At 48.4% G+C, this 13,140-nt stretch overlaps 2 protein-coding genes across 2 annotated transcripts; one reads left to right on the top strand and one right to left on the bottom strand.

Annotated features, from left to right (window-relative positions):
- Positions 1-6,432: 6,432 nt before the first annotated feature.
- On the top strand, positions 6,433-8,195 carry MIND_00632100 (uncharacterized protein; the record flags this gene model as incomplete). The annotated part of the gene is made up of 5 exons (XM_037363060.1): positions 6,433-6,486; positions 6,535-7,809; positions 7,855-7,939; positions 7,985-8,003; positions 8,048-8,195. 5 exons carry the CDS (start codon positions 6,433-6,435, stop codon positions 8,193-8,195), a joined length of 1,581 nt encoding a protein of 526 aa, XP_037220981.1.
- A 694-nt stretch (positions 8,196-8,889) lies between these two features.
- MIND_00632000 (Nucleolar GTP-binding protein 1) lies at positions 8,890-11,160 on the bottom strand (the record flags this gene model as incomplete). The annotated part of the gene is made up of 7 exons (XM_037363059.1): positions 8,890-8,943; positions 9,000-9,098; positions 9,146-9,316; positions 9,363-9,754; positions 9,806-10,650; positions 10,705-11,015; positions 11,065-11,160. The coding sequence occupies 7 exons, from the start codon at positions 11,158-11,160 to the stop codon at positions 8,890-8,892; spliced, it is 1,968 nt and encodes a 655-aa protein (XP_037220980.1).
- Positions 11,161-13,140: the final 1,980 nt, after the last annotated feature.

The raw sequence follows: 13,140 nt of genomic DNA, 5'->3' as shown, positions 1-13,140 counted from the left end.
CGGCGGCTCAACGCACGCGTTGCGGTCATTACCACACACGCGCACAACCCCACAAACAAAGCACTCACTCTGGTGTTCTCGATGACACCTTCCAAATACATAAAAACGACGATCCCCACCGCCCTGGGATCCCATCGCAATCGGCTTCGAATACGATTCTCACTGGACAAGCAATACTGGACGCCCCAACAATCATGCCACTTTGCCCAGCAGCCACTTACCTCAAGTTAACACTATTCTTGCAATCTTTCTTTGACTCGCAGTGGAAACCTTACGACTGACTACTTGTTCAGTGGAACCATCTTGGACTCATCCACATCTCCTCCCACTGCCCCTCATTGAAGTTTGCCGCGGCCGGCGCAGATCCCAAATTGTTATTCCCGTTCACCATGCAGACTGCGCTGTCCACTGTAACACCTCAGAGACAGCAGCGCGTAGATCTCGATTTCGGGGAACAGAACTGGCACAAATCACAAGGGATCCAGACATGCATTCAAACACCGCGAACAAACGGAGGGCATCGATTCGTTCGCGAATCTACTCTGCGTCAAACAAAATAAGCCGCGAGATCTAGTCACGAAGCACGGAAAAGAATTCGAACTCAGCTCACGATCCGGAGGGCCCGACTTTCGTTCCGAACTTCGAAGTTTATTTTCTTACGATGTGTGTGCGTCTAATCACGGGTCGGGCTCCTTGCCCGACGCGCACGGTCCAAGTCCACTGCATGTTGGACGTCGAGCGTTGGACATTGGTCATTGAATCGAGTGTATGCTACGCCGATCGGCCTCCCCGACTCACGGTGGTGTTACCAGCAGATGCAATTGATCATGCCAACGATGAAGATCGTTGGTGTCTGCCCCGGCGAACTTGTAGCCACATCCACGCTCTCACTCTGAATCAATATCAGGCACTTGGCTCTCGCCCTTCACTGACGTCATCTCACTTTCCCAGCAGCTTCCGAATGTCCTTGACAATGGCAGCCACATCAAGTCGCACAATGGCTTATTGGCGTTTCTCCGGCGCGTCGGTTTCCCCTTCTTTCAAGTTTCAAACTCCGCGAACGCTCCTCCTCGGCTGCTGCGTCTCGGCTTGCATGTGCGTGTCTTACAGCACTCCTTCGGGAGCAATAGACTATAGGTATCCGTCGTTGCTACGGCTTAGCGGCAGGCCAACAACCAAAAGCAGGCGTGTTTTGCACTCCGCGACCCTGCCTTTAGGCTTTAGCGGTCGATGTGATCCTGCACTGACAACGATAACGATAACCCACCTGTTTGTCGAATAATCTCAGTTTTTTTTGCTTCAAGTGGGTCAACTTTCAACGCAAACACGTCACCACAACGAGCTCGAATTGGTTAAATCCTCGGCATTTTGAGGATTGCTTGGCAACTACCGGATTGTGGTCTTCTTTTTCATTCACACAGTGACTCGGAATTCAGTCCGTTTCCAGGACGGACTTCGTTCGCTGCGCTGTGTAGGCTCCACGAATACGTATTCGGTCGGGTGTTCAAGACCTCAGGCTTAGGTTACTTTAAATCTAGTACAGCGGTGTCTGATCCTCAGACTCATTGGTTAGCAAAATAAAAAAGCACAGTTGTAGATCTACTACTTGAATTAGTAATTCAAGTTGTTGATGCTGGTTATGCCTTCATAATCAGTACTGTATGTATTAGTTGCAGCTGCGGTGCAGCAAGAGCCTGAGTTCCGTCGGCAAAGAGCCTGAGCTCGACAACAGCATTCTGCACCCGCACTAGTCAGGCTGGTATGGCGGTTCGGGCCCCGAGGTTGAGTTGGACCTTGCCGCCGATCAAAGGAGTTCAAGTTGAGCTAAGTATTCAGCAACTTGAAGCTGATGTGACTTCACCCACCTTCTGACCGATGGATGAGTTCTGCTCGCCTGCTTTGAGCCCTCAGCCCTGCCGCCAAGCGGTCCGCTTCTTAGCTCGGGAAACGCAGGATCCCTCCTGAAAGGCCGGAGATGAAGTCCAGTACGTCGGACCGAGCGCTCCGAACCAGTCGCCGTGCAACGTGGCGCCGAACAAAGTCCCAGGAATTACCGATTCCCGAGGGGATAGCAAGGCAAGAAGAACTTGCACAGGAAGGCAAGAACTGTGGGCGCCATCTGCCCATCTGCCACCGGTAAGCGAGATAAACAAACGCACGGGACAATTGAGCCAACAATTGAACAACATTTATGCCGCCATCAACACTCGGGCCGATCATATCCCGGGGTCACGGTAGCAAGCTGACATCGTTGCACGCACTCATCGTGCATCAAGCCTGCCCAAGACGTTGCCCAGACGCGATCTCACCAATAAACGACTCGCACCAGGTGCCGCTAATCTCTCCTCGCGGCTTCGCTCGGTGTCGGCAACAAGAAAAATCCCCACTTTACCCGACACGCGGAACTGTTGCGGAAATGGAGGTTGAGGCGGAGTCGGACGGGGTCGGAGCTTTAAAAGGTCGATTGCCGAGCATATGAAGAGCACAAGCAGACACTGAAACTCTGCCGTCGCGGAAGGCCGTCCCTAAGAGCAGCCACATTGCTACCTTTTGTTGGCATTTTGCCTGTAAGATGCAAGTAAGATGGACAAACAGTTCAAGTATGGCACCGGGAATCGTGGATCCGGAATTGTACGAACAAGATTAGCCTGAGCGTGCGACTCCCGCTCCTACTTGTGATCGTGAGCAGATCATACATCTCTCGCTTCAAGTTGCCATTATTCAAGTGATATTCTGCGCTAGTGATTTATCAGGTTCCAGTACAGCCGACTCGGAGGACTCACCAAAATAACTGATACAATACTGTACTGGAATTCCAACCGTGAATGCCAATTAACGGATATTTTTGGTTCAGATTCAACTCCGTACTGTTTCCGAGTCCCCGACGGTATCGAAAGGCTAGTAAGCCTTGGTAATATATAGCACTGGCACTGGCACTGGCACCCTATGAGCGGAGCGGTTGGACTGTTTGGATAAGTTGCCGATGTGCGGTGGCGCCGCAAGCAGCGACTCCCATACGGGCGCCGGCGCATCTATTCGGTTTGTTTGCGTCTTCCAAGTCCAGTAGCACGCATAAGCCGTGGTAGCAGTATATTAATATGCCCGGACTGTAAACATCGTCAGAAGTACTACTGTAGTATTTTACTCAATTCGCATGTCACATGTCACACCTGTCAATTCATGCGAAATTTTTTGGTATGTCACAGCAAATCTTTGAAAATCCCTTCCCAAAATGGTAATTTATTACAATTTTCCACGCCTGCGGCGCCTAAAAGTTGCCTAATTAGGCAATTTGATGCCATCATACGAATTGCGAATTTCGTATGCGATGTCACGCCAAAAATGGCATTCGGATTGAGTAAAATACTACAGTAGTTCCACTCAACTCAACAGCGACTTCGTTTCAAACGAGAGTATGAGGTGTATTTTCGCTGTTTAATTAATGCAAAAGGTCAAAGTCACATCATTTATGTAATATCAAACTCTGAAGTCAGAAGTTGGAGGCAAGTCTGAAGTGGCAAGTCGGTAGTTGGACCAAAGTGTGAACTTCTGATGTGTGAATCCAGTCACATGACCATATGAGGAAAGTCTGAACTCTGAACTCTGAACTCTGAACTTGATAAATCAGCTATTGTAAAGATATGTAGGTACTGAGTGCCTATCACTTATAGGCCACCTATAAAATGGCCATCTGATCAAAAACTGATTTAAACAATAAATAATTTGACATTTGTGACATATTTAGGCCTTGACAGAAGAAAATAGAGAGAGAAAATAAAATAAAATAAACATAAGATATAATCAATTATACTTGAATTATCAGTAAGTCAATGAACTGTAATACTATTCTCCACTACTCTGATAACCTTTGAAGTTTCTTTTCTTTGGATCCTCCCTGTCAGGGGAACCTCCCTTTCGGCCCGGAGACGCGCCCGATTCCGGTCCGATTCCGGTTCCGACTCCGGTCCGGCCCTCCATCTCGCCCGCACAATCACCGATCCGTCAACGCCCTCCCGACAGTCACCCTGGGACCTCGCCTGCGACGCCGCCCAAGCCTTCTGTGCCTGACAGCGGCAGCTACGGACAAGCAGTATATAGTCAGCTCCCTAGCAGGCGGACCCTTAGAGTTTCTTCTCTTTGGATCCTCCCCTGCTAGGTCAGTTTCATTTGTATTCACTTACCAATGTTCACGCTTTGGATCCTCCCCTGCTAGGACCTTGATCTCAGGCCTCCAGGGTTGGTTGCCCTAACTATTATTCACTTCTTTAGATTCCTCTATGCTAGCATATTGATCTCAGGCCTACAGGATTATCCTTACACTTTACAAATTCTGGATCTATATAGGGCTCGGCACCGTATCTATAGCCATATGGCATACAGATGTACGGACGGACAAAAGCTCCATGCCGTGGAGCTCCGACATTTGACTATATGGTCCGTATTTTATCCGTAAGTGCGGGTTGATGTGGTGATGGGATCACCGGGCCGCTGTTCCAGCTCCCTGTGCCATGGATTTGCAATTGGTGGCTGGTGTCCACCTGGAAACAGTCAATCTGGCCCAAAATGCATGCTTGGCATTGCCGAGGCTGTGATATGTGACCGATTTACCCACCATATCTTGGACCGCACTGTACACCGTACCGTACTGTAAGGCCGGCCAGTGCCTCATCTGACTAATGACCTGTAGCCTATAGTGGGGAGGGAGTAGTTGTGTGTACTCAGGCAGTTGGGACAGGGCCACAAGAAGAGACAGAATGACAAGAGAGGAGTAAAGAGTTAAGATGCTGCTACGTGACTTAGTCACGTCTACCGTTACATACCATGTGACTACTGATCATGTGTTTACTGATTATCTCATATGTTTTTGGCGTGAATCTGAGTCATATTAAGTAAGGATAAGCCCTAGCCCTGGTTGCTTGATAAATATCCTCTTTCCTTATTAAACCTTGTGATAGCTTATATACAGGTATAAGAGTCTTGAGAATTTTCTATAAAATTATAAATATTAAGCCTCTGAACCTAAGTCACAAGTGGCTGTAAGTAGGATTCTATGATTTTTTATTGTTATTGTTATTTTTATTTTTATTTTTGTTATAGACTTTAACAGCTTCCTAATTTGGCCATAGTGTACCATTCCAATCAATTTGGCATGTCACAGTTATGACAACTTTTTGGAAACATTGATAATATTTTTCTGGATTTTTGATTTTGATTTTTGGCAACTTTTGAGCTGATAAAAAACCAGTGATCTGGCTGAATTGAACAAAATAGTACAGTAGTCATATTTTTAATTAAATATTGACTGTTGGAATTTTTTAATAGCTGAGAAGACCTTGCTGAAAATGGTCTTAGTGATCTGTATTCAATATTTAGTAAGCTGTTAAGAAGTATAATGTTAACCATTTGATTAAACTTATACAGTTCAGAGTCAAATAAGGTATTCGCCATCCATCATGTGTAAACGTCACATGATATTTCCTTTCTAAGTCAATGTAGCTAAATCTTTCTCAATCTTTTATGGATTACTATTTGTACTACAAGGTGGCTAGATACAATTGCATAGTCTTCAAATATCTGAATTTGAGGTGAATTGATACACTTATGGGACAAGAATAGATAACTTTCTAAAAACCTGATATATCGTCACATCATAGTAACATCTACCCTATGATAATAGAACTTGGTCAAAATTGTATCAATTCCTTAGAAATTTGGCAGGGGTGAAGGGAATATATTTGAGTCCCAGCTGGGAGCTAGATCTGAAAATTCATGGAGGATTTGTGGCTACAGAAAGAGAATATCTTAGAAAGGAAATATCATGTGACGTTTACACATGATGGATGGCGAATACCTTAGCACTGGTACACTCAGCCAACATAATTAAAAATTTAAAATAATTGAAATTCCAGACATCAGTCCAAATATGGTCAAAACTGGATATAAGCACAAAAACAAATCATAGTCAGGCTTCTATTTGTATGGCCTTCAAGTTCCGAGGACCAACTACACCTGCCCTGCATGTCACACAAAAGTTCAGACTTCCGACTTCCAACTTTGATCCCAACATTCGATTAAACAGCGATAAATGCCTTCATACGAGAGTTCCCGTAGATCGAAAGAGTCGAAGATAGACGACAGAGGGTATGAAGTTTGCGCACCAGAGATTCATAAGCGGTAGGACCAAGCTATCTCAGTTCAGAGGGTTAAAACTTCAAGTTCAAGTTGAAGCAATTTCAAGTTGCGAGCGTTGGATTTCCTATCAGGTGTCAAAGGTTGCCTACTGAGATAAGTACGGTCTTTCTTATAGCAGAGTGTTTCCTAGCCCCATGCGTAAGAGGCGGAACCAGATTTTTTGTTTGGCATGAGGGCTGAGAACAAAAAATGATTGTGACCATTCCGATCAGTCACGGCCGCTTCCAGTCAACCAAGCCCATGCATCCCGACTTGCGCCTGGAATGCTTGAACCGGCTGCCTGCTGCTTTGGAGGTATGATATTCAGCACATTCTTGGCCATCTGACTCCGCGCAACCTCAGGAGATAGCCCGTCAAGCCTGCGATTGCGAGGACCCGGATGGATTTGTGTCACTCGTTGCCCTCATGGCGCTCGAAACCCCCATGCGCGACTATTCCAGGCACTTTCTACCAGCATTTTATCATCTTTTAAATCCTGCGAGGATTCCAACTGCATCTCAGGTCGATCAGCCATCCGCGCAAAACCAGGCCCATATCGTGGCTGCTTACATCGCGATGAATGGTGTTTTCCAAGCTCGAGTTTTGGACTCATTGCCTACGGGAACAGAGGTTCCTCTCTGGCTACGGATCTTTGAATGGATCCAATTCGTACTGGAGTTCCACGACTATGTGGCACCGACACCTGGCTTCCGCAATCTCAAGCAACAAGAACCACTGCTCAACTTCCTTGACTTCACTTATCACGTCAAATTGGCAGCGGCTATCCGGAATAGCAACGACTTCTCAGAACTGTTTCATTCGACCAAACGCCCGACTATTCTTTTTGTCTTCTTCAAAATCTGGGAACTTATCATGGAACTCGAGGACGGCGACACCCGCAGGACAAACCTAGGCATGCTACCCAGCGTCATTCTCGATCAGTTCGACAAGCTAGACGCCGAATCTATCATCGCTGCTCTGGGGGCCTCCTTCGATGACGTTGCAGAGTTTCTGGTGGAAAATATCGATCTCTGCATCAACAGTTTGCGGTCTGGGAGTGAAGAAATGAATGATCACTTCCACTTCACGCTAAACATAATCTCTCGTATGAGCTGGCTGGAAGACTTTGGTCACCTCGATCAAGCCCCAAGTCTGACTGCAATGTACAGTGCCTTGCGCTTTCGCAAAATTATCAAAATACTCACCCAAGCGCTGTGCATACTGGCAGCGACAGAAGATGAGGCGGAACGAGATCAAGAAATGTCCTCGGAACCAGTCATGTCAGTCATATTCGCTCTTTCAGAAATGCTCTCCGTGTTCGATGAAGCGGACATGCGATCTGCGCTTCGGCATGGCCTTTTGCGATCCATCATCCGCCTTGGACAACGTCGGCTGCCTAGTGATACTGTGCATTATCTGAAGGCCTTCGTCCGCGAGATTATACTTCCTTTCAATATCTACACTCCCGTCCTGCGTATCCTACATGGTCAACTTGGGGCGTCCTCGATCAGTGCGGTTCGCTATCCGGATTTATCAGATGTTATTCAAGACTACGCGGATTGTGGCAAGCTCTTTTTGTCTGCCTTGCGTCTCACAGACCCGGTCAAACACGCTGTGAAGGCATGCGACAACACCAAGGTGAGTCGTCAGGCCCGGTCGGATGGTTTCGGTTTAAAGCAGCAGACAGTGCCAATTGATGATACCCAAGACTCGCCTGCGGCGTTGTACCCGCTGCCAGTCTATGCTGTACTGCTCTACATCGTGCCAGGTCAATGACTGGAATGAGGGCCATCATCGGGTTTTTTGCCCGCAGTTCCGAAGTCAACGTATAAGTGAGTGCTACTATTCACTTTCCGTCAATTACATAATGGCCCAGGACGACGCCAGATGTTGTCCTCCGGGTCGTGGAATGTGGTGCGCGCAATCGTGCATCAGTTATACCAAGAGCGTCGGCTAGAAATATTCTTCAAAACTGGCCGACGTTCGGTGAACGACTGGCGCCGTTGTACCGTCACAGTCTTTGATATCTCTGCCATGAAACCGACAATGGATGTTTATCCAGAAGAGGATATCCGACCCCACATGATCACTGAGGATCCGCTATGGGACCACAAACTTGCAAGGGTCCAGAGTAGCGCAGGTCACATGCAGCTGCATGTTGTGCGCTTCAGGCCCCGGCGCGGCGCTACATGCAACGCGACAATGGCGCTGAGGATGAGCTCCTCATTTTTTTCGGATGCAGCAAAGCATTTAGCTAATTGGACCCAAGCCGAGTTGAAAGCTTCTACACAAAAATTCCCTAGCAAACCAATTCCGCCCGGATTTCTGGATATTCATACTTTAATTTGAGTTGGATTTGGTATACTTAATTATCATTGATTATTCACTTTCAGCAAATATGATCTTTCCTGATGTATGAGCTGCTACCATTATCATAGACCTGAACAGTAGTAAACCACCTATAACCTGATTGCACCTGTACCAATACGCCGGTCTCAAAGGATTCCACCTTAAGAGAAACGCGTACATCCCACTGCTGACCCTTAAACTGGTCTTGATCTCTGAATTAAACCTTTGTTGACTGACAGAAACCACTGGGAATGCATTAAAAACTGGTCCTGCCAAGGGAACCACACGCGTGAAATGATGACCATGTAGTCGAGTGTGGTGCCACAGAAAAACGAAATACAGCATGGTACAAAACCGTAAACATATATATCACCGCCGTTGTGTCTTGCCTGCTTTCCGCTTTCCAGCAAACATGTGTTTTGGCTAAGACCCGACAATGAGCAAATGCTGCTACAGAACAGCCCAAACAAACGACATACCATTTTGGTCGGGATATGACGGTCGCCTTCTCCGGCGCGGGCATGCATATTCCGGGGTCGTTGGCCCAGGTTTCGTAGTTTCGTGGCCCTTGCGGCTTGCTGCAAAATTGTGAGCAAACCGAAAAAAAACGGATGGCAATACAGACGCTTTGGTCGCGCATTCCAGCCAGGGACCGATTCGCCCTTGGGTGTCGTTTCGCAACGCCACCCGAGTTGGTTTTCAGTCTCTTTGAAGGCGTATCATCTCCTCCCATATCGACATCACCGTCATCATCGACATCCATCCACCCGTCCGCGCCTCCCCCCGCCCTCCATGTCTACATCGCTGCCGTTGTCGTCGTCCCGTTTCCGTTTGGAGCCGACCTGGGCTTTGAGTCTCTCCGCCCGCTGGACAATTTTGCTTGGATCCAGCCCCGCATCCTCCAGCTGCTTTGTCATCTCTGAAAGCGTTGATCGCCCAGCGGCGGTCGACCGCGGCATGCGCGCCTGGTTCTTTTTGCTCTTCTTCAGGCTCTGTGATTTGATTTTGTGGGAAAGCGCAATCCGTGCAGCCACCCGCTCCCGCTCGTCCTCGGACTCCTCCATATCTTCTTCCGAATCATAGAAGCCCTCTGCCTCAAGCTTCTCTTCCTCTCGCTCCAAGGCTTCGAGTTTCTCGAGAATATCGGGGTCGATGAAGTCCGCGATGTTCTTGCCGTCCATGATTTCAGGCATAATGTCGTTCTTCCACTCCGGGTTCGCAAGGAGGTAATTTTCTAGGGATGAATATGAGTGAGAGCGACAGAAAAAAAAGGTAACAAACGCACCCTTGAGGTTGATATTGAAAACACCAGCACCACCCTCAGCCAACTCCACATCCCTCAGAAGTGTTCGTCTTTCTGGGTCGTTCTTGTCGTATTTTTTCCGATCTTTGACGACATCAGGAATGAATGGCGCTCGTACAAGATCATCGCGCGGTTTGGGCTGCGCGACGTGGATGCGGTTCATGACGGAATTGATTTTAGCACCCTTCACTTTGTTATCCACCCGGTGGGCCAGAAGGGCATCACAGGCCTGCGTTTTGAGGTCCATCACACCCTCATCCGAGTAACACGACACCTGTACACATTTAACGTCTTCAGAGTCGATGATTTCCTGAACAAGGGCCCGCGATTCGGCTGGAATGTCCTCGAGACGCATGACATCGATTTTGTTGATAACAAGCATTGTAGGCTTGTTTGCGAAGAGGGGCTTGATAGAGTGGAAGAGCTTGCATTGGGCCTCAACGGTATAGCCGCATTGTTCTGAGAGGTCCATGAAATAGAGCACACAACTCTTGAGATGCGCTAGTGCGGTTATGCTCTGCATTTCGATGGTGTTCATCTCTTCAAGCGGGTGGTCGAGGATTCCAGGAGTATCGATAACTTGCCATCGCAGGTACTTGTAGTCGAGATGGCCGACGAAAAGCGACTTTGTAGTAAATGCGTAGGGCTGAACATCAACGTCGGCCCTGGTGACCTTGTTGATGAACGAAGATTTTCCGACGTTGGGGTAGCCGCAAATGAGGAGGGTTCGGGTGTTTGGGTCGATTGCGGGGAGACGGGAGATGTGTTGGCGGACCTGCTCCAGATAGGCAAGCGGGTCTTTCTGCCGGCGCATGACGGTAGCCATTCTGCACACAGTTAAGCCTCAAAATAAACGAAACGGAAGCAACGATATAGCGCACCGACCAAGAGCAGCCCGCTTCAGCTGCTTACACCGATACAAACTGTCTCCAAACTTGAGCAGCCGAACATAGTCTTTGGCAACCTGGTCGATGAGATGCCGCGCCGTCCTGAGCTGGCCCAGCGCAAGTTTGTAGTGGTTTTTGTCGTACAAAACGTTCATGAGTTGGGCAAGGAACGGGTGGATGTCGTCCAGCATCGGAAAGTCGTCCAGGATGGCGCTGAGTTTCTCATCGAAGGAGTCTTGTGTAAACTTCACTTTGCGCATGTAGAAGTTGCGGATGCGGCTGATCTTGAAGTTTTTGTGGATGACCTGAGCGAGCTACATGAAACGAGGCTTTTTTATTACACTTGCAGCGCACCGTGGGTGTCTTCCGCTGGGTCTTGGAGAGTACGATGTCAAGGAAGTCGGCCGCGGTGGGAACGGGGGCGATTGCCTTCAGCCCGCTGGTCGACATGGCGGAGGAGGGAGGTGTAAAAAATTGCGATCGTCACATGTGACCACACCCAAAACTATGAGTGTAGCGATGAACAACCATGCACACTCTCGAAATCTTACGCCCTTGGACATAAACCCCCTCTTCTCTCAATGCGCAGCTAGCACAGATGCTCAAAATCCGAATCCGAATTCTGGCACATGTAGGCTTGCTGATGTTAGCTGCACAGTCACTGTTGGGTTCGCGCATGACTGCTCATTCTCTAGATCGAAACAGACGGTGTTGATTGCGAGGCTATACGACCGGTTGACGGCGCTAGACATGAAGCAACGAGTCCTCTTAGCTCTCTACTCCCAAAGGTCTACCACAAAGATGAGCTGTCTGCAATGCGGTCAATGTCGGCTCCGGAAAACAGCACTCGAAGCGGATACTATCAATGCCAATTGTGCAGAAAGTTCACGAAGGATAGATTGCGCCACGAGCGGACACATACAGGCGAGCGTCGTACGCACTACTAATTCAATATTCGAATTGCCCAACGCCATACTTGTAGCTTATGCTTGCCCTGTTGAAACATGCGGACGTCAATATATCGCTCCTTACGCTCTACGTCGCCACCTGCATAAAGCTCATTCCTTCTCTCAACAACCAAGTGATCCGAAATCTCCTCCCCAATCAATATGCCCGGGCACAGCTGAAACTGAAGCAACATCCTGGCAAGCTTGTGCCTCGCAAGATGCCTCTCCGTCACTGTCTCGCACTGGCGCCTCTCCGCACACTTCACTACCACCTTCTCCACCAGTATCGATGCTCGCAGCCGCTTTAGAAATCCCATTCCCGCCACCATCGCCAACAGCCCCGCATCCCTTGGCTGTTCAATCAGGCTCATTGGAACCAATCACGCCCACTAGTATAGTCGAACTTCCGCTGCCCAGTCCATTTCGGGAAAGACAGCCTATATTCATGCAACCTCCGAACCATTCCATGAAGCCGAGCTACTGTGCACTCTTGCAGCGCAAAATGTTGCTGCGCCTTGCTATAATGTTCCCTGACCGTGACTTTTCAAGCTGATGCACCACTATTAAGAAGTCCCAAGTACCATATGCTGGGACGCGCTTATACCTATCTGCTCTGTAAACCGCACCTTCTATCGTACAGCATCGAAGTACTCAACAAGCCTCTTCAACTGCACTATTACTCTCCCTATCGAATTTTAGCGGCGCAACCTTGAAAGACTGCATTCTCTCGCCTTGCAAGTTTAAGGGCTTGCACCGCGCCTGTTATTAATATAGCATAGTTTACTACAGTGTCACTCTCGAGTTATATAACAAGGACAGTTGTGGCCCACAACCGAAACTTGAATATTCATTCGATCCCGCGGAAGTTCAAGTTATCATGATCTACAGCTCCGAGACGAAGCTCAACTGGTACATGTCAGAACTATCCGATACAGCACAATGAGTGAGAGTACAACCTGGTCAACCACCATCGACTTCATTGAATCTCGCAAACTCTGTCAATGCACGTGAACAAGTCACAATTCTCTCCCATCCCAGACTTTGACTGTCAAACCCCAATGGCGAATTACAATTCGGGGCCCACTCTGTTTTGGCATTCCCAGTTTTTCGTCAACTGACGCCCCGAATTCAGTTTGGAATCAAGGAGACTGCGGTAAAACTGCGCAACGGGATTCGGCATGTGGGTACGTGTGCTCCAAGTGAATGTCGTCTAGCTCTTTTATTCTCTCTAATGTGCATCTAGAAACTAATCCTGTAGTTGGGGGGCTATTTTTTAGCAACCCCTCATGCCACCTTCCCGTTCCCGTTGCTTTGCCAATTCATGTTTTTCGATACCGGCGGAAAGTTTTGTCACCTGGATCCTCGCACGGCGTACGCGTCATCCCCGTCAGACTTTCGCTCAAATCCATCTCTGCGGCGCAGCCCGTCTTGTTATAAAGATCAAGCTTGAGCGCCTTTCCCTCCTCACTTCCCTCCGTTTCTC

The sequence above is a fragment of the Mycena indigotica genome (genome assembly GCF_014461135.1).
Source record: "Mycena indigotica strain 171206Taipei chromosome Unknown Mind.scaff0005, whole genome shotgun sequence".
Taxonomy (NCBI): Eukaryota; Fungi; Basidiomycota; class Agaricomycetes; order Agaricales; family Mycenaceae; genus Mycena; species Mycena indigotica.
The sequence above is the reverse complement of the archived record's forward strand: the minus strand, read 5'-3'. Positions and strand labels throughout refer to the sequence as shown.